The sequence below is a fragment of the Actinia tenebrosa genome, unplaced genomic scaffold, assembly GCF_029948245.1.
Source record: "Actinia tenebrosa isolate PJP-AT-01 unplaced genomic scaffold, QUT_ActTen_1.0 utg3850__unscaffolded, whole genome shotgun sequence".
Taxonomy (NCBI): Eukaryota; Metazoa; Cnidaria; class Anthozoa; order Actiniaria; family Actiniidae; genus Actinia; species Actinia tenebrosa.
Window position 1 is genome coordinate 156,598 of NW_028292609.1, and position 26,007 is coordinate 182,604.

At 37.9% G+C, this 26,007-nt stretch overlaps 3 protein-coding genes across 3 annotated transcripts; 1 reads left to right on the forward strand and 2 right to left on the reverse strand.

Annotated features, from left to right (window-relative positions):
* Nucleotides 1-6,959: 6,959 nt before the first annotated feature.
* On the reverse strand, nt 6,960-9,693 carry LOC116290592 (uncharacterized). The gene is made up of 2 exons (XM_089025520.1): nt 9,441-9,693; nt 6,960-9,395 (listed from the first exon to the last, which is right to left on the reverse strand). Exon 2 carries the CDS (start codon nt 8,874-8,876, stop codon nt 6,960-6,962), a length of 1,917 nt encoding a protein of 638 aa, XP_088881646.1. The 5' UTR covers nt 8,877-9,395; nt 9,441-9,693.
* Nucleotides 9,694-10,415: 722 nt separating this feature from the next.
* On the forward strand, nt 10,416-12,870 carry LOC148904261 (uncharacterized). Its single transcript, XM_089025524.1, has 5 exons — nt 10,416-10,597; nt 10,693-10,955; nt 11,406-11,816; nt 12,249-12,295; nt 12,457-12,870. The coding sequence occupies exons 1-3, from the start codon at nt 10,416-10,418 to the stop codon at nt 11,411-11,413; spliced, it is 453 nt and encodes a 150-aa protein (XP_088881650.1). The 3' UTR covers nt 11,414-11,816; nt 12,249-12,295; nt 12,457-12,870.
* Nucleotides 12,871-20,603: 7,733 nt separating this feature from the next.
* Nucleotides 20,604-22,059, reverse strand: LOC148904262 (uncharacterized). The gene is made up of 3 exons (XM_089025525.1): nt 21,926-22,059; nt 21,307-21,416; nt 20,604-21,216 (listed from the first exon to the last, which is right to left on the reverse strand). The coding sequence occupies exons 2-3, from the start codon at nt 21,334-21,336 to the stop codon at nt 20,836-20,838; spliced, it is 411 nt and encodes a 136-aa protein (XP_088881651.1). The 5' UTR covers nt 21,337-21,416; nt 21,926-22,059; the 3' UTR covers nt 20,604-20,835.
* Between the last annotated feature and the right edge of the window lie 3,948 nt (nt 22,060-26,007).

Genomic DNA, 26,007 nt, shown 5'->3' on the forward strand with positions numbered 1-26,007 from the left:
TTCATTAGTGCTATTAGCATAATCATTGACAATCTATAACGCGCTTGGACAATCATGAAGGTCAACGTTATATTCTATAGCGTGGTTCGACAAACATTTGCATGATTCGAATAAACAATAAGAGAAATAAAACAATCATTAGCGGTTTTTTTTTATTTTTTTAATCACTTTAATACATATAAAAAACTCAGGAAACTGCCTCCATAATAGCGGCTGCGTAGGAGAATAGCAATTAGCTCACTTAAAGCAGCAATTAAAGCCGACATCAGCCGTCCAGAGATCCAACAACATACGAACTATTGGGCTGAGGCAAGACGACAAGGGATTGCTCTAGGTCTCTACAGAAAGCAGTTGCTAATGGAAGGGTTCCAGAGAAATGTGGCAACCATCACTATCGCTAAATGTGATCAGTGGTTCAGATATATGCAAACGTATTTGCCACGATGTATAAATGGCGAAGAAATTGAAGGCTAAAATAGTTTTTTTTTTAAATCGCTAATGATTGTTTTATTTCTCTTATTGTTCATTCGAATCATGCAAATGTTTGTTGAACCACGCTATAGAATATAACGTTGACCTTCATGATTGTCCAAGCGCGTTATAGATTGTCAATGATTATGCTAATAGCACTAATGAATTTTTACTTTTGGGTAAATGATTGTCCATAAATGCAATTGTCTGTCATTTGGTGTTATTGAAGTTGAATTTCGCGCACAAGAAAATACATTCCGCGCATATGAATGTACAAACGCGCTATTGATTGTCCATTGATGCCTATGAATGTACACGCATATTCAATTGTCGTTATTGAAAGTTGATCCGCGCTAATGATGTTACTTGTGGTGTTGATGAAAGTACATTACACGTTATTGATACAACTATTGGCACAAATGAATGTACATTTTCTGTTAATGAACGGCAAAAGGTGTACTATTTTTGTGTATTCGTCATTTGTTGGTTAATAAATACAAGTAGCCTGTAAACGAATGGTGAAACAAAAGAGGAGGAGTGGAGAGCGGTTCTTACACCGTCCAAGAAAGCAAGATAAATATTTTAGCTTTATTGTACTTCAAAATAAAATTTCACCTGAAAGGTTCTGTCACACTTAGAGGATTCGTCAATAAATAACAGTTGATGACTGTCAAATTGTGAAATGAATCTTCGATATTGTGCTCGCCGTAATTCATCTCGTTGCTTGGCAATCAATTGCAGCTGTAAATAAGGTACTGTTATTTATTCTGGTCACATTTATAAAAATTAGCAGAAAATACAGATAATACTTCACAAGTTGGATATAAAACTTTTTGACTGTCAAGCCAATTCCCCGTAAATATCTGCTCAAAGTTGGGATACTGTACTCTTGTGCAGTAAGATAAGCTATCCAGTCGCGGAGTTCATCGAGATACAACTGGGGATATTGTTCAATTATATTTTTAATCATCAAAATATCTCGTCCTATATAAAATAACATTTAAAATATTACATGATATAGAGGAAATTTAGCGAAACCTCTACAAAACAAAATATTTTACCGATAATCGATCGCGGTGTACCAGGTCTTGCACAGCGAAAGGCTGGCCCATACCCAACATTTTTTGTTTCTCGATATATTTTTAACACTTTTTTTACGAACGTTAAGCTTACTTGAAGAATTTCTGCAATTTCCTGCAGGGACCGATTTTGAATAACACGTAAATTAACGACTCTCCAACGGAGAGATTTGGGAAATTCTCTTACCATCTTAGAACTGAGATATTTACACGGCACATGGCTGTTTGCATTTGCTTCCGGCCATCGATCGGATTCCATTCGGTAGTTATCGTAATTTTGATTGACGGCAGCCAAAACGCATGTTTTGGGCTGGCGCCAAATTTGTCGAGGTCGCGTAATTATGAAAGGCGCTGTAACGAGGCGTGACAAGACAAAACAAGACAATATTTTTCCTTTAAGAAACTTTCCTGACATTCAGAACTTATGAACAAGATTCCAATCAGATTGTCATCTTATTTTTATAATGTGGCCTATGATGTTATGTCCATTCACGTATTAACGAACGATTAACAAATCGGGTGGATTGGTTTCTTGAAGACACTTAGCTAACCAAAACCAGTTAACCGAGGCGTAACAAATGACGCTCAAGTCATGGCCCTGTCCAGATTTTCTCTTTAAGAAACTCTCGCCAACATTCTGAACTTACAAAACAACAATTCATCAAACTGTAATCTTATTTCTATGATGTGGCCTTTAGGTCGAAGATTGTGTCCAAATTCAAACAGCGGGCGGATTGACTTTTGGTTTTATAACGGCTTGGTTTTTCAGAAACCTTTTCTCGTTTTCTCATAGTTAATAGCTCCCTGTTAACTATAGTCTTCTTTCATACTTTCTGTCAATTCATTTGTGTTATGAATGATGAGAGTTTTCATGGAGCAGTCGAGTCTGAGTCAAGTACCAATACACGCCAATTGATATATAGTTGTGAAATGTGATACGTGAAATTCACAAGACTACACTGAGCCTGTGATCAACTAGAAAATTGGTTTTTCAGAAACCTTTTCTCGTTTTCTCATAGTTAATAGCTCCCTAATAACTATGGTCTTCTTTCATACTTTCTGTCAATTCATTCGTGTTTTGAATGATCATGAGAGTTTTCATGGAGCAGTCGAGTCCGAGTCAAGTACCAATACATGGCAATTGATATATAGTCTTGAAATTTGATACGTGAAATTCACAAGACTTCACCAAACCTGTAATCAACTAGAAAATTTTTTACGACATACTGTTCACAAAAAGTATTTTTTTTTTACTGAAACCTATTCATGGGATACAAAAAACTGTAACAACTATAGATAAGTAGACTACACTCTTCAGGCGCATCAACTTTAAGTTCGGGCAAATGTGGTCCGGGTGGATCAACTCTTGGGCGGATCAGCTGGATACCTTGAATGAACTTCGAGTCAGACTAAAATACGAAATAAATACAAGTCATTATGAGAATAAGAGATATCAGATTTCTTGAAATCCAAAGATCACTGCAAGTCCCTTGAGATCGTAGGGTGAGAACTTGCCTAAAGTTCGTATTGGAAGAATAGATAAACTTTTGTCGATCAAAGTTAGAAAGAACTGCTGCCCATGACTCTTCAGCTTCACCTTCAGAGTCTTGGGAATGAAGGGTTAAATAAATCATTTTTGGAGATAAAACCCGATTTTTTTTGCAAGAATTTGGGCAAGCAAGCAATGAATCATCTCAAAATCCTGGTATTTTGGTTTCATTGAGGAGATATAACAATCTTGTTGTCACACAACATTTTTCTTCAATGCTAAAGCTTTTGACTCATTCGCAATATTTCTCTTACTAAACTTGTAATCTTACATTTGATTTTACATTTAATTTCTCTTACTTCATTTGCTATGAGATTAATATTTATAAAAAATGTGTTTTGTTGAATTACATGTATTTTATTTGGATACCAACAGACTTCAGTACTTCATAAGTGAAAACACCTAGTATGTTAAAGTGCATGTCAGGATTTGCTGGTTTCATTTCTAGAATTAAGATTATGTTAAAGTAAAAGCATTTAAAAGCATCACGTTTATGCTAATCCCATTATTCTGATTTTCAATTTTTTTTATCTGGCCTATCTTGACTGGATACTCATTTTCTTGCATATTAATTTCATATTAATTATAGGCCACCGCATAGGATAAATGTGAAAGGTATTACCAGTTTCATCATTGGAGTCCTAGCCCTCCAGCAAAGACAAAATATCTTTGATCTTTTTCTTATTTGCTTTTCTCAATGCAGGCAGAATAGCTGGTCTGCTTGATTTGCAGCTTTTCTCTGAGGTCTTTCATAAAGAAATATGAAATAAAGAAATAAAGAAAATACTTTGAATTAAAGAAAATGAAAACTTTGATTGTTTGAAAATTTTGGTTGTTTCACTTAAATAACGCCTTACTTGTAAGACTTGTTTAAAATCAGGATGGTCGGTAATCTGATGGACCAGAAAATCTACTAGGTTGGTAGAAGCCTCAGTTTGTCTCCTCAAATGAGTATCTCCGCTGACCAAATTGACGTTGGGCATAAAATAAATATATACAGTGTGCTCTAAACATATTTGTAATTGGGCATATATATATGTATGTGGTTAGCCTGAATCATACGAAATAATGCCATATATATATTCATCATAGCTCATATATATTTTATTCTCTTGAACCATTTCTTCCTCGTCAGAATAACAACTATTGTATTCCAAAGTATCCTGCTCACTCTCATTGGAAAAGTCGGAAAATTCCTCATCAGAAGGAGCTTCTGAAACTTCTTTGAGTGCTTCCTCAGCAGTAAACAATCTAGACACCATTTTAAAAGAGTCAAATATCGTATAACCAAAGTTTTTCTTTGAACATTCAGTCAAAATCGACCAATATTTTTTTTAACACGAAAAGATGAAATTCATATCTTCAAGCTTGCCGTGCAATTGTTTTCTTTTTATTATTATAGAAACACACACTTAGAAACACGAGCTGTATTTTGTATCCCGGATGCAGTTTCGTATTACATTTAAAAGCGTATTTCCCATTAAAACACTCGTGTCTATATATTAATAAAAATGTTATACATTCAAAAACAAATCATCTTAAAATGATGAAATGCATATTTTAAAAATAAACTAGTGAATAAAATCTCTCTCGATAGGTGGAGAATTTTTACTTGTGAAAATCTCAGTGTATCGTGAGAAAAAATTATTTTTTGCATTACCTACTCCCATTCCTCCTCGTTTTCACTATCAGGCTTGGTCAACTTGCAAGGCATTGCATCTTTGGCTAAAACAGTAGCACAACTTGTGCTAACTTAAAGGAACGGCCCTTTTTTGGTTTAATGAGTTTCTGTCTACTGAGTGTCTGTCACTTGTTATTGCATTTAGCATTTCTTGGTATAGGCGAGTCTGGCAAAAACTAAATTCCTCAGGATCATAAATAGGGCTTTTTTCCTTAACAACAAATTCTTCAAACATTTTTGTCTTCACTTTTTGAAGCTCAGTCTTTATGTCATATCCTTTAAGACTAATAAGACTTATAAAAAATAGTTTGCAGTCTTTTTTAGTTTTATAAATAGCTTTTTATTTGTTACTTAATACTTTTAGAAAGTATTTTCATATTTTTCTCTATGTTTTCAAAACACCGGGTGGCAAGGTTATTTCTCTGTTTGATCTTCTCTCCACTTTTTCAGTTTCTTAAAAGCTGAGGTTTATTGAACGCCTCCGTTTTCCAGGTCTATCAACATTTTTTATATTTTATTCAGCAAGCTGGAAATATCGGTTTTTTGCAGAAAAAGTTGGTGTTACAAATTAAGCCAACATTTAAAGTAAAAAAATAAACTCGACAAGAATTTAAATAAAATCATTGTGATGAAAACTCGTGTAAATGTGTTGTTATTTTTTTAAGTACTTACGCGATAAAAAGTTTTTCTTGACGTCTTATGCTCGTAAATTGCTCTACAGCAGGATGAACAAACTGTACCATCAGGTGTGCCGTCGTACGTAAATCCAAAACAACGTTTTACATATTCCAGGTTAGGAAAAACACTTCTAGTAGAATTTGTTTTCTTCACATTGACGTTTACGGACAATGCATTTATTCTTCTTCTTTTGAGAATTGTCTTGCACATGAAACCGCAGATAGCAGAAAAAGGGAAAAAATTAACGTTTTCGTAAGTGAACTTGGCGGCATCTTTATTTACAAATTTTATGTTTCCCGCTTACCACAGGTAGGGCGCGTGCAAAAAAGAACAAAAAGCGTAAGCATGTGCAGATAAAATTCCCCCCTGCCACTCCTTATTCTTTATTATTTTTTTTTGCAATACACATCACTTCCTGTGAAGTGTCATTGGTAAAAACCAGAAGTCGGCCACGTTGAAAGATACACACACCCCCTGAGGTGTTTCAGAAGTTCATGTGTTCTCCCTTTCAAGCTCTATTTCTTCGATTTATAGGTGTCTAAACACATTGATCCCTCAATTGCTTTGATAACTTTATGGTCGATTTCCTCCAGTTCAGTACTTTCATAACATGCGATAAAAGCTTGAACACTTGATAAGCATTCAAGAAAGGAAGAACTCGCCCCAACAATAGCTTTATTAAGGTCTCTTTCTATTGCCTTTTTTGACTGTACTCATGTCGAGGATTTGGTGCCTAAAACAGTACCAGTGCTTCCTTTGAAAACAATCTAAAGAGTGGGAAATGTTCAATAATTAGCTTCATGATAACACATTCTGATATGATAATGTATGGCAATATACTCAAGGTACCCTAAACGCGAATGCAAAGTTTTAATTACCTCTTATCATTTCTGCAAGCAAAATTTGCAGTAATAATGGGTGGCCTTATTGGAGCTCCATCTGAAAAGCAGGTTTGTCTTCCAGCCAAAATTATTTTCATAACTTATGTACTAAATAGAAGTCATTAATTAGTTATCATCAGCAATTAGTTCTTGGTAGCTTTTTGCAATTGGAGGAAGATCCGTCCAATGGGTTTCCCATTTTCCGTTCTGCTCTCACCAATCTACAGGAATTGGTAAACTAGGGCTGGGATCCCTGGTCTGACCCCAGATTATTCCTCCCTGGTAGACAGCTCGCTTTGAATGTTGCTTCAGAGATGCTTGGTTGGGTGGAATAGACATGTATGGCCTCTGTTTGACCTGTAGCACAATCACCCCCTACAGTTGTGTAAAATTTTTAGGACATTTTTATGAAAGTAACAGAATCAAGTTGATGATAACTTTTTCCCCTAGAAATAAGTTCTCCAACTCCGAATTTGCACTTTTGGTGAAATTCTAGTTGTTCATTAGCATTTAACTGAGATTTAGAAAATTACCCACAATCCTTTGTGGGTGTAGTATCTTGGTATTTGCTTATTTAGTGCGTATGTGATTACGAAAAATATATGAAAAATTGACTTGATTTATAGTGAGGCTATGATTTCCTCGTGTATTTCAATTGCAAGTTTGTAGACATTTTGTTTCTTTTTCTTGAGCTCACCACACACACATCTGACAGTTTGAGAAAGCAGAAATGCTGTCTTCTTTGTATTGAGTTTGTACTTCATGTCTATTAAGTTATCTCTTAAAAAGAAGTTGCCTTTCAGGCCAGTAGACCCCTTTGGAAAAAAAAATCCATAATCGTCGGTTAAGTCACTTTCGAGTTCAACAACACCATCACTAATCTCATTGACAAGATAAAAATCATAGTAGGGGTCCTCTTCTGCAGCAATTGCTATAGTGCTACCCTTCGTAGCAAGATCAGCGATTCTGAAAGCTCTCTCTTCGAAGTCAGTGTCAGTTTCACTTGCAGCCTGTCGGGTTGTTGCTGCTGAAGACTCCCTCTCTAATTTTACTTCTCTCCAATCATCAACCCATTGTTTGTTGGCACACTCCTTTCCGTTGTTGTCAACACAGCTGCAGCAGTAACATGAACAGTTTCTCACAAAAACCCTTCCTTGTCGTGACGTGGTTTTAATGGAGTGCAGCTTTCTGATCCCTTTAAGTTCCTTGAACATTCTGTCTGGTCTTTGTCTTTGCACAGCTTGGTCACCTTCTGTTGGCACATAAAAAAATAATCTTCGAGATAACCCCACAGCTTTCAATCTGGAGACAAATGTAGATGCCGCTGGATTGGTGAAATTCTCTGTCAAGAAATTTGTCATATCTTTTGCATTTCTTATTACCGCTGTTTTTCTCAACACAGCCTGGCTCACCTTCTGTTTAACATTTGCTCCGGCTGCATCTTGTTCGCCTTTAGCATGTGACGTTTCGAAAAAGTTTCGATGAATCTGAAAACCAAAATCTGCTAGGCAACAAGAAAGATCCCCAATGCAGTGCCTTGATTTGTACTGCAAGGAACAGCCATCTGTAAACTCGTGTATTTTGTCAACTTTCATGTTTAGCTGTTCAACTAGGTAATTCTTCACCAGTTCCTGGACTCTATGAACTGCGTTATAGTCTTGAGTGTTATTATCAGACAAGACAAAAATATGGTCTTTTACAATCTTTGGGTCATCCTCAGTGCTGACTGGCTCCCCATCTATCGATCCTGTCGCATGTCGATATAGGATGGTGATATGTAGTGATACTTTATTTACATCGAAATACTCGCTTTGCAGCTCGTCCTGCTGTCGGCAACTGTATCCCTCAGAATAGTCGTGAATGCAAATGACCTCGTTAAGTGGAAGGTGTTCCATTAGATTTTCCAATTGTTCTCTTTGCCATCTGGCCATGAAACAGTGGTATGGATACTCTTGTAGAAGACCTTGGAAATACTGGAATAAGTCTTTCGGTGGTGTTTTCTTTATGACAAGCGTGACTTTCTTCTTTTCTTGTCCATTGGATGAGAATTTACTAGTGCCTACATAGGTGTAGTGCTTCCACGTGACTTCGTCTTGCACGGATTCACTCAATTCTTCTGGGAGTACCACAAATTTGTTAACTCCACACTCTTTACACTCTCTGGTGAGACACTTCAAATTGTGATAGATCTGGCCTTCAGGCTTTTTGCAAAGGGTAGTATTGACTAATTCTGTTAAACTGGAATGGAGTGGAGCACTTGCATTGTTGGTACATATACTCTTTCGGTATTTCATGCAGTCCTTAAACAAAATTTGAGTTTCCACGTGTTTACGACAAAGACAAGATCTTCTGTCTTTTTCCTTAGCAGCCTTGACAAAGAACGGCTTAAGACTTTCAAATTTACGCTGTTTTATTTGGACTTCAGGGTGAAGAGATTTGAATTCCAAATAGGCTTCTGTTTGTGTATTTTCCAAAACGTGCTTCACATGCTCCAGATACTTCTTTTTCCCGATCCTTTTCCTGACGATGTCTTTCATGACTCCAGTAGGTCTGCTTGCTTGGTTTGTCCAGAAGTCAACAATTAATTGCTTATAATCATCATTAATGGCATCCTTTCTAGTTTTACGTGTAAGATGAAGCTAACTAGTTCTGTTTCCTGAGTGAAGCTGCTTTTCTCGTTCTTTCGCCGCTTTGCTAATGGAACCACGCCCAAGGTTAACAAGCTTTGAAACAGAAGACTGGGTCCTGGATTTCACAACATTTCTTCCAAAAGAAAGCTTTTTAACAGCTGACAAGGCTGCTCTGTTATCTTTAGAACCACTTTTCTTGATTTGCTTTATCCCCTCAGAGATGTCTGCTGCGAGAGCCTTGAGCGCACTATCCTCTTTCCTTTCTTTGGGTGTTTTTACTATTCCCTTTTCAGAAAGAATTTTTCTTGTGCACGAACTTGAAATTAGGCATTCCAGAATCTCTGCTTTTTTCTTTGGGGATCCTGGCAAGGTATTCCTTGTGACCTTAAGTGCTCGTGTCATGGCCATACGATTATGAAAACCTTTCTCGGTAGATGACGGTATGGGAGCCGGCGGGTTTGGAATCGTGACACTTGACTCTTTCAAGTCTTCATGGTTGTTACCTCTTAATTCTTGTCGTTTTTTTCTCTCTGTATCGTTTCACCCTTTCTCTTGTTTGCTCTCTAAGTTTGGCTCTCCGTTCTTCAACTATTTCTCCTTCACTTCGATTTTTCTTCGTTTTCTTTGCACTTGTGTCGCTTCTCGTTTGTGGTTGGGCTTTTCTGCTGCCACGGCTTTGTAACAGCTGTGCAATTTTCCGCTCCCGGTTTTGTTCATAATATTTCTTGTCAGAATCCTTATTTTTTCTTTTTGTCGCTCTCGCCATTTTTTCATTTTTTCAGCATTAGAAATGCTTTTCTGGTTATTGACCATCATCGAAATGATATCTAGAAACTTCACGGTTTGAAAACATAGCATTGATGATAAGATTAATTTTAGTGGTCAAGTGTAACACAAGTCGAACGACACTGTGAACTATGACCTCGTGCTTCCTAATTTAAGCCCCTGATTATTCATAAAACACCCCAGATAACGAAGACTGAAGTGTGAACAACACATGCTTTTCACTGCAGTGTTTGTGGTTTGCAAAATTCTAACGAGATGGAGTTGTATTTGTGGAGGTATTTCAGATATCATGTTGAGGAAACCGTTTGTTACGCCTGGTCAAACAAGAAGCCAACTTTAAAGGAGAACCCCACACTCGATCCATGGCTTACTCAATTAAAAGTTTATTATATACTTATCTTTTCTACAAAGCCTTGACTCCATAGCATCCAGTACAGCAGAGAAATAATTTACGAAAGACACGACAAATCCGAGCATGGCGGTCGCCATTTTGAATTGCCTTCTGAACGCGCAACATACTACTGGTCAGCGGCGTGTGACGTCACTGCGCGGTCTGTCAACTTTCGACAGTCAATATTTGTTGATTGTTGGACAAATATTGACTTTCTGTGTTTTTTTTTTTTTGCTTGTTTTACGAGCCAAAACTTCAAAACATTAACGATGAGTAGTAGTTCTTCTAGCGATTTTGGCGATTATTTTGAGGAAATTGAACAGCAGGAAGGACTTATTCAAGGTTTCATGTTCGAACCAAGACGCATCGTGGACGATTTCTCAGAGTCGGATATCTCGTCAGATTCATCAAACTCTGCAACTCACGACAACCGTTTGCAAAATTCAGATTGGTAAGCACTTTTTTAGCACTTGAAGCATTTATTGCACTGATTTTCGAGTTCAAGATGAAGTTTACTTTACATTTTTTGTCAATTTATTCACCAAGGTGTCAATGCGATAATTGTCAAATAATGGATAGAGAAGTCGAGTGTCTTTGCTGCCGTGAAATCCCGCAGATTATGGAAAAAAACCGTCAAGTCGTTGAAGAGGAACATCTTGCTGAGCCACTGCGCTGCATAACGGACAATCCAGGATTTAAAGCTGTGTGTCTGAACCGTTGGGTTTTGGAAGCTGCCTGGTTTCACTATCGTCAGCAATATGGTGCCGTTCACACTCCAAAGCACAAAAGGAATCGACACGTAGCATATCGTCAGTTAGTGAGATGGTGTTGGGGTGTCTTTGGAAAAGAAATTCGAGTGGTTTTACCTTCATGTGCCGTGATGTGCATCCGTGCTCACTTTCCTCCACCTGGTCTTGAAGATGACTTCGAATTCTCTGGTTTCCACTATCCAGACGAGTAGAATGATCTGAAATAGAATCTGAAATAGAATTGTTCTTACAATATATTGTTGTTTATTTGTTTGATTCTTTGTATTGCCTATGAAAAATTACACGGTTGTTGTTTACATTGCAGTATAGTTTCCCCATCAGACCGCCTGGATCTCTAATGATGATTATTTATTACATTACTATGAATGTTCATTGGTTCTTTTTGATTTTATTTATTTTGCAGTTAGCTTGTGATTCGAGAAAAAGCAGATTATCACACTTTATACTTACCAGTCATTTTTTATTTCCTTTTCTCTTTTTTGTCGTTAGATTGCTAATTTTCTCTTTTGGTGGTTCTATGGTTGCAACCTCCTTTGAAATATGTTCAGGTACATGTGTTTTTGATAGTGTTTTGTTAGTCTTGTGGGATTCTGCTATTTCATCCATCATGTTGACAAATGAAAATGGCACAATGTTATAATGTTGACATGTATTTTGTTCAGAGCACTGCTATGATAGCATATGTTGTCATAAACATCAATGCTACCAGATTACTACACACCATACTTAATTTACATTGTAACTAGTGTACTAATAAATAAAGTTGATTGATTGATTGATACTTACCATGAGACTTGAGATTTTTCCTTTTCTTTTTGATCATTCGAGATATATGCTTATTCACGACTTCCTCCTTTGGTGGTCTTTCGACAGTGGCGATGTTCTTTGGAATGTGTTCAGGTACTTGTATTTTTGGCAGTGTTTTCTTATTCTTGTGACATTCAGCTATTTCATCCACCATGACGTTTACAAATGAATATGACTTCTGTGTTAGCACTGGCTTAGCGACCCAGGTTTTTCTTGTCTTTGGAAAAACCACACGATATCGGCCTTCTCCTTTCTTAGTAATTGCTTGTTCTCGGTTGCTGTTGTTGTTATGATCAATAATGGCCAGTTGGGTTCTGCCAACCATTCCCTGGTATGAGAAGTGCTTTCTCTTGGGTGCATACTTTAGTAGTAGAGAATGGAAAACTTCCAGATTTCCAGGGTGATGACATTCAGTAAGCTTAACAATGTCCTTTAGAAACTTCTAATTACAGATGACTTCTTCTAGTGCTACGTGAGCAGGTGCCCCTGGCTTTAACCAATTAATTTCTTTGCGTTCTCGTCTAGATAGCTTCTGATGCTTGAAAGATACAGTGGTTTTACCTTCTTTCCAGGTTTGTTTGTCACAAATATGGTTGGTGATCGACACCCAGTTACTAACAAGAACTTTGGGGTCTTGGTTACAGGTTTGCACACTCCACCATAAATGATTGTTGATCGATTTAATCCAAGACTCTAGATATTTATTTGACTTGAGTTTCGCTTTTTTTGACAGCTTCTTTGTCACCCATTTGGATAGATGCCAAACATATTGGTGCTTGATAGTAGGGTAGTTTTGCTGCAGTTTTGCTGTTACTTGAGTGTGACGGTCAGTAGTTAAGGAGCGTATTGAGACTTTGTTGTTAAGTAAATTATCTAGTGTTCTTTTGCAACCTTCGTATTCCATGGCATTTGACGATGACACTTCTGAGACATGGACTAATGCAAAATCGACTATCTTCCCTGAATCTTCATCCATCATGCTGTATGTACCATATTTAGCATTATGGCCTGGACTGTCAACTCTCCCATCACCGCATAAATCAACAGGAGTATTACGTTTCTTTACATCATTTATCACAGATAGCTGTTGCTGTTGGTATTGCTTATTTATTGCTGGTAATACAAACTTGTCTTGGGTGCTGTAAAATGATGATTCACTTATGAACTTTAATTTTAGAGCTTTAGCAAAACTAGAAAATTCTTGAAATGTTCCACCAGTGCATATAATAGCAGCTGGTATTTGTACATTTCCAGCAGGTACATTATTGCTCATGTAGGGTTGGGAAGTCCAGGTGAGTTCATGATGCTGTAGACATAATGTACGCATGGCCACCATACTACCACTTGTTATTTTTTTCACTTCACTAACTGGTGACAAACACATGTGACAGAAATGAAAAAGCTTGTCAAGTTCACTTTCATATACTATGAATTTGAGGTCATCACCAATATTGTTGTCCTCTGAAATTTCTGAGTAGTCACTGCTTTCATCTGAGCTGTCATAGATGTAATCATTGTCAGAAACTTCATCTGAAGATGTTTCCAGGTCAGACATGTCACAATCAACAACATTAGTACAAGGGAGTTGTCTTTCCTGTTCCATTCCAGTTGATGCAGTACTAGTAGAGGGTGCTTGGCAGTAGCTATGATCAAGAAGGGTATTTGTTTGACTATGAATTCTCTTTTTTGTGTTTGAAAATAGTAGGGACAGACTCAGACTTCAGCATTTTTTTTTCTTTTTGACCTATCAGATGTTTAAATGATTTTTCAAAGCATTCTGGCATGAAGTGTTCGCTACAGACGTAGCATGACTCGCGTTTTGGTGGATTTTTTCTTCTTACTTTTTCCAGCCATATTTTTGCAATTTTTTTGTCTTTTGGAATTCTGTGAAAGGAAATTTCTTTTCCCTGTATTGTTTTGGAACCATTGAAACAACCAGGCACCATACAATGAGGCATAATTTTTAAAAAAGGAGTGAAAAAATTAGCTAAACAAAGCCGTGTAGAGAGTGTTTTTGTTGAATTTCGCGCGAAAGTTGATAGACCGCGCAGTGACGTCACACGCCGCTGACCAGTAGTATGTTGCGCGTTCAGAAGGCAATTCAAAATGGCGACCGCCATGCTCGGATTTTTCGTGTCTTTCGTAAATTATTTCTCTGCTGTACTGGATGCTATGGAGTCAAGACTTTGTAGAAAAGATAAGTATATAATAAACTTTTAATTGAGTAAGCCATGGATCGAGTGTGGGGTTCTCCTTTAAAATGTTTCCGATTTGGTTTTTGAAAAATTACTTCTTGTTTTTCGATCTCAAAGCTGAAAAAACTTATCAGATCCTTTGGTTAGAAAGATGAACTGTACTGTTTAGGAATGCAAGCGGTGTGTCTTTAATAGAAGATGAGATATGTAATTTTATTTCGGTAAGTAGTGTTGCATTTTGTGTCCAGAAAATGTATGTAAATTAATGTATGTTAATTCAGTTGCGTCTTTTGCGGCCATTTCCATTGCTACGGATATTGCGATAGCTTTTTCAAATGGTAACGTAGATTCTGAAAGCAGTCTTCTCTGTGTTACGGTATTATGGATTCCACATACTAATCTATCTCTGAGTGTGTCGTTCAGGTTATTGAAGTTGTAGTCAATCGCCAACTTCCTTAGTTGTGCTACGTAGTCGTTTATAGTTTCTCCTTCGTCTTGCATTCTTGTATGAAATCGGTAACGTTAAGTGATTACAGACGGTTTAGGCGATAGTCTCTCCAAAAGGTGTACGATGGTATTATACTCAAGCTCAGAAGGTTTTTCTGGGGCTGCTAAATTCCGCAAGAGATTATAAGTTTTACTTCCAAGTAGCGTAAGAAGCGCAATAACTTTCTTCTCTGTTTTGATCTTGTCGACTGTAAAATATTGTTCCAAATGCTCGATGTAGGCACTCCATGATTCTGTAGCTTCGTCGAATGCTTATATTCTTCCAATAAAGGAAATCTCACATTATTTAAAGAAGTCCTCCGAATTTTTACAATGTGGCCATCCTGGTCGCCAGTTATTGTGGTGTATTTTGTGTTTTATTATGCAAGCGCCATATACAATTACAGGTGTAAATCAATGCAAATCTAACATCCACTACAATGGGCGCCACGCAGTAGCTGTAATAGGAAAGGTGACCGAGGAGTGACTATGCAGCAATCTCAACTTTTGTAAACTTTGACAATTGTTCGCGTTTCTTCACGTGAGTACAGCAAATATGAATGCTCTCATGTCTAATCGTTCCTTCATAGTTGATATAGCTTGTTGACGACTGTCAAGACAGATTGACACATAGCTGTTAAATCTGTCCTCTGCACTTGAGAGGGGAAGCTCTGGGAAAGAAGTGCAAGTAAAATCATTTATGATTCGGTCAGTTGACTTCTTTTGTTGATACGACAGTACGCAGCCTTTTGGGACATTTCCAAACTTGCTCTGTGCAAATGGTATATTGCCAAGTTGATCTTCATTGGGCAGAATGGTTGTAAAGAGAGGACAAGGTGGTTGGAAGCCATTAAAGTGCTCTTTTGTGAGGGTTGTAGAAGGCACAAATGTAAAAACTGGACCCAAATGTAATAAAGGTCACAAATGTAATAAAAATCACAAATGTACATGTCCAAAAACCCGAAAATCATATGTATCAGTCCAAGTAAAAAATATAATCAAATAGAGTTCAAACACTATAAGTTTGTAACATAAATACCACTAAATACTGCTAAATTATGCTAATTTTATTGTTTTCTATTGTTTAATTAGCACTACTTAGAAACCCTAGCACAAATTGGGGTTTGAAACCCTAGCGAAAAATCGGGCTTTAAACTCTATCGCAAGTTGGGGTTAGAAACCCTAGCAGAAATTGGGGTTAGAAACCCTAGCAGAAATTGGGGTTAGAAACCCTAGCAGAAATTGGGGTTAGAAACCCTAGCAGAAATTGGGGTTAGAAACCCTAGCAGAAATTGGGGTTAGAAAACCTAACAGAAATTGGGATTAGAAACACTAGCAGAAATTGGGGTTAGAAAGCCTAGCGAGAAATCGGGCTTTAAAATCTATAGCAGGTTGGGGTTAGAAACCCTAGCAGAAATTGGGGTTAGAAACCCTAGCAGAAATTGGAGTTAGAAACCCTAGCAGAAAATGGGGTTAGAAACCCTATCGAAAAATCGTGCTTTCAAGTCTATCGCAGGTTGGGGTTAGAAACCCTAGCAGAAATTGGGGTTAGAAACCCTAGCAGAAAATGGGGTTAGAAACCCTAGCGAAAAGTCGGGCTTTAAACTCTATAGCAGGTTGGGGTTAGAAACCCTAGCAGAAATTGGGGTTAGAAACCGTAGCAGAAATTGGGGTTAGAAACCCTAGCGAAAAATCGGACTTTAAACTCTATGGCAGCTTGGGGTTAGAAACCCTAGCAGAAATTGGGGTCAGAACCTCGTCCCACTAGTAGCAACTTTCGTCCGACTTGTACAAAATCCTAGTCCCACTAATCCAACTTTTCCGACTTGTCCAAATTTGGGTCCGGGTTATCAAAATTTATGTCCAACTTGTCGCAAAAATGTCCCATATGTCCCGAAAAATGTCCCATGTGTCCCGAAAAATGTCCTTTTTGTCCAAAAATGGGATAGACATGACTCTGATTTACCTAATATAACTACTCTATTTTTCACTACTTTCCCAAACTGTCACGTGGTGTCGATAGCCGAGTCCTTGGGCTACATAACCAAAGTGGTTTGAAGTCAGAGGATATTATTATGAATATTTGAGAGGTCATTACAATTTTTTTGGACCCCAGAGTGTTACTACTCTCTTTTGCACTAAAATTCATATCTCATTAAATATTCAACGGATTTTACTCAAACCACCACCACAATGTTGTCCGGACACTGAGCGTTACGACGGTCACTGGAATACGTCAATCAATGGTCGCCCTAGGAGAATTGGCAACCCTTTTTTCAATTATTACAGTATACTGCCAAAGTAGAACTTTTGAGATTTGCTTCCACTTTGGGGACAAAATTAATATTTCATTTAATATTCAATAGATGTCACTCAAACTTATGGACGATATTGTCCAGACACTTGGCTTTACGATGAGATGTCAGCGATGTCAATCAAGTGTTGTCTTGCAGGATTCCCTTTTACATTTTTGATGTCCATCCGTACCAAAATTGTACCAAATTCCAAGCTGACTGTAAAAGAATGTCCGCTTTTGGGATCAAACGTCCATATCTCTTCGAATATTTGACAGATGTCACTCAAACTGCTAGACCATATTGTACATACACTTGGCTTTACGATGAGATGTCAATGATGTCAATCAAGGGTTGTCTTCCAGGATTCCCCGTTACATTTTTGATGTCAATCCGTACCATTTTTTTGCCAAATTGTTGCTAAATTGTACCAAGTGCCAACCCAATTTGCCCTTTGGGAAAAAAATCATATCTCATTGAATATTCAACGGATGTCACTCAAACCGGTACCACAGTGTTGTCCAGACAGTGGGCTTGTAGATGAGCTCTGCATTACGTCGATGGGGTGCCGCCTTAGGGGATTTGCCTTACCCTATAAAACTGACTTACGTAACCCTAAATCCATACGAGACAAGTCCTCATTCTGGCACTAATTGCGCATGCTTGGAGATCATGTGACCACCTAAAACTATTACTGTTAGCTAGATCACGTCAAGGGCTTTCACGTGGTGGTAGGTGGGTGACGATTGGTCCACGGGGTCCAGAGATATAAGTGTCACAAAGTCCCAGGGTTTGACACCAACCTTAGGACAACTAACGGCACAGAAGCGTTTCTCGTTTTTTACGGACCAGGAAAAATCAGGACTTTGATCAATTGACGCGCGACTTCGTAAATGTTGAATAGACAGATAGATCTCTAATCACTGCGAAAGTGGTGCAGATTGGAGTTTTGCACAGGGCATTGCCAATTTTTGAAGGCGTTATGCCCTTTACTTAAGACAGAACAAGGTCAGACCCACTTTGTACCCTAACTTTGTACGAGTCCACAAGCCGAATGGGCCATGGTTAGTAATTACCGATGCCACTCATAGATAGGCCAGCTGTTCAGAAGCACGACTGACGAAGTTGCATGTCATTAGCTATTATCGTGAATATTTAATCGATTTTTAAACATTAACTATTTTCGTCCGATTTGTCCAAAATGTTCCACTTGTCCATAACCCTACGGAAAAGGATTGTGTCACGTCCACAAGGCGCACACGTCACGGCACGTGACCACCACCACATGGACTGCCTAGGCAGGACACCGGGCTACCTAGCCGAAGTGGTTTGAAGTCAGGAGATATTATTATGAATATTTAATAGATTTTAGAAGATTTTGTATCCCGAGTTAAAATGGTCGAATCCAATTTAGGTGATTTTTGCGCATGCGTGGAGTTTGGGTTAGCAACCAAAACAGCTACCTTTAGCTAGATCTCGTCAAGGGCTTTCACGTGGTGGTAGTGTGGTGAAAATCGGACCAAGGGGTACAGAGATATAAGTGGCACAATGTCACAGTACACCAATGACAACTGACCCTAAGTTTGGGACAAAATTCATATCTTATTGAATATTCAACGGATGTCACTCCAACCGTTACCTCAGTGTTTTCCAGGCAGTGGGCTTTAAGACGAGGAAGTTTCCCCTCACAGGATTGGTCCCAAACCCCCTTTGGATTTGTCTCATTGGAAGCCTTGTTGGAATCGAACCAACAATACCGTAAACGGTATTTCCATTTGACTTTTCCCCCGAGACTTTCCAACGTTCCTTTGGACTTTGGCTTGCCTTTTTTAATCCTTTTTTGCTTTTCTTTTCACAGCTTTATCTTTTCTCTCGTCGGGGTTTTTTTGTTCATTTTGTTATTCTTTTTTTTATTTTCTATTTTCTTAGGGTTAGCAAACACTCTTTCTTTCTATCTATCTATGTATTTATAAACTCAACTAGTTGGTTATTGAAAATATTTGCATGTGATGGTTAGAGTATTCGCACCAAACCCGCGAATCATATTTTGTTACTAATAAGTATTAATTTATACCGAGTCCTTTGTTTCCTATAGTCGTTTTATAGTATTTGTTTCATGGGTTTAGTGCGAGCACGCTAATACCAGTAAACTCAACTTCCTGGAGTAGACCTCCACTTTTTCGGTATCCCACACGTCTTACTTGACGCGTTTGCACTTATACTTATACATATTTCTAACTTTCTCAATACATTTGAGTCTCCAGTTGGAGCACTCATACTTATTCCAAATAGCTCTCAATTTGTAGGGCCCCTTTAGGAATGCTGTTTTTATTTCAGCAGCCTTGGGAAACGTATCTCTTCCAAGGAGGTGCGACATCCCGTCCCCGATAATGTCAACTTGGGCACTGGACCACGGGTAGCGGCTTCCACTCGACGAAAAAATGGATTTGTCATGTAGGCAAACATATAGACAAATATATGGGCAAATATCATATTTGACTAATAGTAAACAATATTTGCCCAATGACTGTATATGATATGTACCTACACATTTATCCCATGGGCACAGATGGCAAAGTCCGTATGGCCCAGTAAAATCCCAAACGGCAAATATATAGCAGATATCATATCATCCATACATTTACCCGGTAGTAAATGTGAATGCTCATTTGATATGTGCACGTATTTGCCCAGCCCGTATATGTGTTTTATGTCTTACGTATACCCTGTGTTTCCCCAGGCCGTATATGTGATTCATGCCTTACATATACCCTGTATTTTCCCAGGCCGTATATGTGATTAATGCCTTACATTTACCCTGTCTTTGCCCAGACCGTATATGTGATTAATGCCTTACATATACCCTGTATTTTCCCAGGCCGTATATGTGATTTATGCCTTACATATACCCTGTGTTTCCCCAGGCCGTATATGTGATTTATGCCTTACATATACCCTGTGTTTCCCCAGGCCGTATATGTGATTTATGCCTTACATATACCCTGTATTTTCCCAGGCCGTATATGTGATTTATGCCTTACATATACCCTGTGTTTGCCCAGGCCGTATATGTGATTTATGCCTTACATATACCCTGTATTTTCCAAGGTCGTATATGTGATTTATGCCTTACATATAACCTGTGTTTGCCCAGGCCGTATATGTGATTAATGCCTTACGTATACCCTGTCTTTGCCCAGGTCGTATATGTGATTAATGCCTTACATATACCCTGTATTTTTCCAGGCCGTATATGTGATTTATGCCTTACATATACCATGCGATATGCTCTGACCGTATATGTGATTAATGCCCCCTTAATGCCTTAGATGTACCAGCGCGTCTTAGCCATATTTGCTCAGTTGAATTATGCTCATCATATTTGCTAAATTTAACTATATTATCAGTCTTCAGCTATTGTCACTTATGGCAGGCCAAAAAAAATAGAAACGATATATGTCGTGACAACCACCTCATACTTTAAACATAGCTAACCTATACTAAGAAGCAGGAAAAAAGACATAAATCATACTGAAACATTTTTATTGTGAATTTCCTTTTCTTGACGACTGATTAACTATGAACAATTTGTTAACTACAACTAATTGAAAATGCTAGTTCTGTAAATTAATTATAGGTGTTTGTTTCATCTTGTGACAGAATTTGTGAAAGGAGATCATAATATATTTAGTTGTCAATCGATCTGTGGCTTATGTACGATTCTTTTTAGATATTCTGTAGTAGTACACTTCATTTATAACTGCAAAAACTTAATTAAGGACACCGAACGTGGTTGGGTTTCTACGAGTTTTATGAATTAAATCTTGTGTCACTGTTCCTCCGTTCCTTTGGCCTGATTTCTAGGGTTTTCCTTCTTCTTTCGATTATTTGAACATTATACTTGTTTACTTTAAGAAATCCAAAGGTCAATAGGCTTAGATAGCCGCTGCTATACCGTTTGACCTTTGGATTTCTTCAAGTAAACGAGTATAACGTTCAAGTAATCGAAAGAAGAACGAAAACCCTAGAAATCAGGCCAAAGGAACGGAGGAACAGTGACACAAGATTTAATTCATAAAACTCGTAGAAACCCCAACCACGTTCGGTGTCCCAGTGCCCTTGATTTGATAAAAACCTTTAGGCTCTCAATGCCCATTCGGGACCTCCAGATGGCCTTGGGCGTCTTGACGGCTCCCCGATTTTCCGCTTCAAAAGCATGGTGAGACTGCGCTCTGACAGCCTCCTTTTTGCCTTTCGGTCCATGCTTTCCATGAACTGATTAGCTAGGGGGCTTCTCCATGGCAGAGGGTGTTTTATTAAAACTTTACTCTGCTTAGTAGGGCCCCCTTCGTTATCAGAGCCACTGTCCGCTGTATCGTCATCAGCCTGGTCATCCGCCTCTGACATCGACTCCTCTGATGACATATACTCCAGTTTCATAATTGCCTTGACTTTCTCTTTGTCCCCTGGTGATAGCGAGGTTGACAAGTCCGCTGCCTTGGATCTGGATTTTAGGAGCTAAAAGAAAAAAGAAAAAAAAAAAAAACACCGTCAGTCAAAGTTTCTTATTAAACAAAGTCATAATCGTTGCAAATTCAGTTTACTCACATTTTGTTTTCTTTGTGTTTTCCGCTGCATCTTTTGATGCCTTCCAAGGGCCCCTGAACGCTCTCTTTTGTTTCTCTTTCTTCTCGTCAGAAAGTGACTTTTAAGGGCAGCTGAAATTATATCAAGTACCCATATATTAAAACTTGCGACAAAATTTGTTATAAATTTTGGCATTTGGCCGACAATTACTCCTTTAGCATCCATTTGTTTTTGCTTTGTTTTGTTTGGTTTTTTTTTTTTTTTTTTTTCATGTTATTTTATTTCAAACATAATATAATTCATTAAAATCATAAGATGTACCTTAAGTTATTCCTAGACATAGTAATAATGTTTTCATTATTTTTATGGCTGTGATTGTATAATATTGGGGAAAAAATCGAAATCAAATCAATTCCTTTACAAAAAAGGAAATTATCATTATCATTCAGTGTCTTGTTATTGGAAATCAATAGTAAAGTTTGGTAGCATTAACCACTACCATGGCGGGTTTCCCGCCAATTTTAGCATTGCATAAATTATACCGCTGCATAATTATACCAACTACTCTTCGCGCCAAGAATTCCCAGTAAAATTATCAATAAAAATAGCTTGCTTTTTTAAATATTGCCACTTTACTTACTGCAACAGCCTTTGAGACAGTAATCTTGGTCTTGCTGTTGTCTTTGTCCTGCTGGCTTTCTTTTAAGGCCGCTAGTATTTGGCGGTTTTGTTCTTGCAGTTCTTTAAACTGTTTTACAATCGTTTCGAAATTTGAAGAAATTTCTTCTTTTTCGCTGTCGGGGTCAACGTTCTCATTCTCGCTTGTTGCTTGCAATAGGCGATTTCTGTGTTCTCTTAGCACATCCTCGTTACCACCAGGGACAGAGGGAATAAGTATATTAAGCCTTTGAGAATTGGCGCCATTTTCAGTATGTCTACTCGTACTGCTTGTACTGGTAGTTGCAGTAACAGAATGGATTGGCATTGGGCGTCCTGGTAAAGGTGTAGATGTTCTTCCCATTTTTTGATCGCGACGAATGAACGCAATTTATAAGCAAAGATATAGAATGTGCGGGAAACTAGATGACCGACAGAGTTTGTTACCTGTTTGTGACCAAAAGGCGAATGAACGAATAAGCACATCCACCGAACAGATCTACCCCCTATCTATCACGGCGTATCACGTGACTTGTGATGACATGTACGTTCATATAATGAAGTCTAATAATAAAAAAAGGAATAACTGTCTTATAAAAATGCTGAAGTTGTATCCAGGATTCATGTTAAGTAATATATCTATTATCTTAAAGCTATTTGCTCCATTTTATAAAGTTATGAAATTTTTTCTAAAGCCTAGATTCACGAAATATCATTGCAATAAACTTGATTAGCTTCTAGCTCTAAAACCATCGTACCATTATCTGCCGCCAACAGTGACAGCTCTAAGGAAAAGGGCGCGGTAATAAAGATCCGGCGTGCTTTTGTCCAGTGGCATGTGGTTGATGGACGTGGAACTTTATTACGCTGGAATATGGCTGTTAGCCATTCAAAATGCTTGGATTTTGAGTAATTGTCCCAATGATACACACCGTCTTTTTAATTATATAGTTCTGGAAAACAAAATGTCTTCTGCGATGTCAAAGCGTTATCATTGCTTTCATTGTAACGAAGATTTACATTACAGAGTATTTTGCCGTCACAAAGAAGAATTTTATGATCCTTTAACAAATCAATGGCAATTACAGCGGAATGACGACGAAGACTAAAATGATAGTATTTTCACTCACGAGATTGACGGCCAGAACGACACTTCTTCTAATGACTACAGCGAGATAAACGTTTTGGACCAAACTGATCAAGACTCCTCTGATGTGCCAAATACAAACCAACCATCAAGTGACGAATTCTTACCAGCTACTTCACAAAAAGGTATTGATGTTATACGTTTATTTGATGATTAGATTATATAATCTTTAAATGTTAAAGTCAAACTGCATAGATAAAAGACTGAATCTTTAACAAGCGGCTGATTTGCACATGATCTAGCTCCCCTATTGGATTTACTACCAAGCATTAGTGTTATTGAAGCGAGATTAAGTTAGAGGTACAAATGATTCTTTTCTATTTCTATCTTAGCCTCGTTTTCACCGTTACTTTTAAGAAGGGTGCATCATTAAGTAATCGGCTTATGGTAGCCATTAAAACCTCAGTGTTCATTCAGAAAGGTTCATTCATAGAGTTTATAAAATCATAGCTAGAGATAACTCATTTAAAACGCTAAAAAGAATTTACTATGTTCAAATGGATATTGCTGTACATTTTTGTCTCCAAATCAATTCATGACTGTGGTCATCCTGAGATAGCATGGTATCCGGCAAAACATATTTGTCAAGTTAGAGAAATACAATTATAAGTAATTTATTTAATATGTCTCTTGGGTTTTTTATTTTCGGTTTATCATTTTTCTTTCACGAATTATAAATTGTTGTTTTGCTGACTTAGAAATTTATATTTTATTTTCAATGGAAATCATTTATTTTCAGAGCAAAATTTGGGTCAAAATTATACATTTAGGGACCGGTCATTATTTAAGTTGGAGGTTGGGGGGGGGGGGGGGTGGGGTGGAGGAGAAATTGTCAGTGACGCAAAAAAATTTCAAGGCCCCCCCTTTGAAGGCATCCAAGTTTATCGAAAACCCCCCATGGATTGTAGTAAAAAATTTAAAAATTTTCCCTAAAAGTCATTTTTAAATTTCAAGACTTTCACTAGCAAAAATTTTAGGCCCCCCCCCCCCCATTTTTTCTCCCCCCCCCCCCCCCCCCCAACTTAAATAATGACCGGTCCCTTAGCCCATGAGGTTTTTTTTTTACTGACATTTTTTTTTCTAGTATTATAATGGTTTCAGACTTTATCTTATACTATGTTGCAGTTATACAATGCCGAATGAATAAAATACATCGTATTTGCTTATGTTTAAAGGAGACGGAATAAATGACTTTGAGGAAGAAGATCAAGTGTTTTGGGATGACAAGTTGGACAGTGAATCTGACCATGAAGAGATAAGAGGAAATGAAAGAAGGAGATTGGTTGAAACTTGGGATATTGATATCGAAGACGTAGAAAGAGATTTTGAACAATCTAGTGCAGAAATAAGCGTTGCCGTCGAAGCAAGTTCCCGAGTGACCCTTATTAACTGGATTGCCTTGTTTGTGTGCTTTTGGTCTGCATACTTTTCTGTACCAGACCGAGGCATTGATATTCTCCTCGCCTTTTGTAAAGCGATTTTTCAGGTTTTGTGTGAGCTTTCGCCAATCATTTTCCCAACCGCAGTATTGGTTTTCCCGAGCTCCTTCAAACTCTTGAAAAATTATCTTTCTTTTAAAGATAAGCATTCAAAGTATGTTGTTTGTCCGAAATGCGACACCCTATACCGTTTTCAAGACTGCATAACAACAAGATTCGGGCGTGTCATTGCTAAACCATGTTCTCACATTGCTTTTCCGAATCACCGTCAATTGTTTCGCCGCACACCTTGTGGAGCGGAATTGCTTAAGGAAATTCGTTTGAAAAATGGACAGACGAAATTGTACCCACATAAAGTTTATTGTTATAAAAGCATCAGAGACACTCTAACTCACTTTATTAAGCGACCAGACTTTGTACAAAAATGTGAGATTTGGAGAAATCGGAATGTACCGGACGATATTTTAGTTGATATTTACGATGGCCAAGTGTGGAAAGATTGGCAATATTTTAACGGCACTCCTTTCCTTGCCCAGCCTAATAATTATGCTTTTATGCTGAATGTTGACTGGTTTCAGGCTTTTAAGCACAGTGTCTATAGCGTTGGAGTCATATATATGGTCCTCCTAAATCTTCCGAGAAAAGAAAGGTACAAAGAGGAAAACGTAATAATAGTTGGGGTAATACCTGGTCCACACGAGCCCAAATTGAATATCAATACGTACTTACAACCACTTGTAGCCGAATTGAACTTATTGTGGCACGAAGGCATCCAAGTTCGGCCTCATGGGAGTAGAACAGCAAGATGTTTTCGAGCTGCCCTCCTTTGTATTGCTTGTGACATTCCTGCACTAAGAAAAGTTTGCGGTTTCTTAGGATGTACTGCTCACCGAGGGTGCTCAAAGTGCACAAGATTTTTCCCCGGAGATTTTAGTAGCATGGATTTTTCAGGTTTCGAAGATGACGATACACCAAGGACAAATGAAGAGCACCGAAGAGAGGCTCAGAAAATACTCAATGCAACAACCGCTGATGAACGAAACCAAATTGAAACTTCCACTGGAACAAGATATTCTGAACTCTTACAGTTGCCTTACTTCGATTGTACTCGTTACCATGTTGTTGATCCTATGCACAATTTGTTTTTAGGGACAGCAAAACATTTAATGAAAAATGTATGGCTAAATGCTGAAACGCCAATTATTTCTAAAGAAAATTTGAATAAAATCCAGGAAAAGGTAGATGACGTCAAAGCACCATCATTTATTGGGCGTCTCCCGAAAAAGATATCAACATCGTTTGGAGGATTTACTGCTGATCAGTGGAAAACATGGACTCTCTTGTATTCTGTATTCTGCATTTGGAATATCGTTCCAACAGATGATTTGGAGCTGTGGAGGTTATTCGTATTGTCCTGCTTTCACCTTTGCTCTCCACGTATTACAACTGAAGAGCTACAAGAAGGACATGATTACCTAG

Excerpts from the sequence above, each read along its gene's own strand:
- LOC148904261 (XM_089025524.1), top strand. The coding sequence starts at position 10,416 with ATGAGTAGTAGTTCTTCTAGCGATTTTGGCGATTATTTTGAGGAAATT. Across the intron at positions 10,598-10,692 it reads CGTTTGCAAAATTCAGATTG|GTGTCAATGCGATAATTGTC; the intron begins GTAAGCACTTTT and ends TTATTCACCAAG.
- LOC148904262 (XM_089025525.1), bottom strand. The coding sequence starts at position 21,336 with ATGCAGCGGAAAACACAAAGAAAACAAAAT. Across the intron at positions 21,217-21,306 it reads AAACACAAAGAAAACAAAAT|CTCCTAAAATCCAGATCCAA; the intron begins GTGAGTAAACTG and ends TTTTTCTTTTAG.
- LOC116290592 (XM_089025520.1), bottom strand. The coding sequence starts at position 8,876 with ATGAAAGACATCGTCAGGAAAAGGATCGGGAAAAAGAAGTATCTGGAG.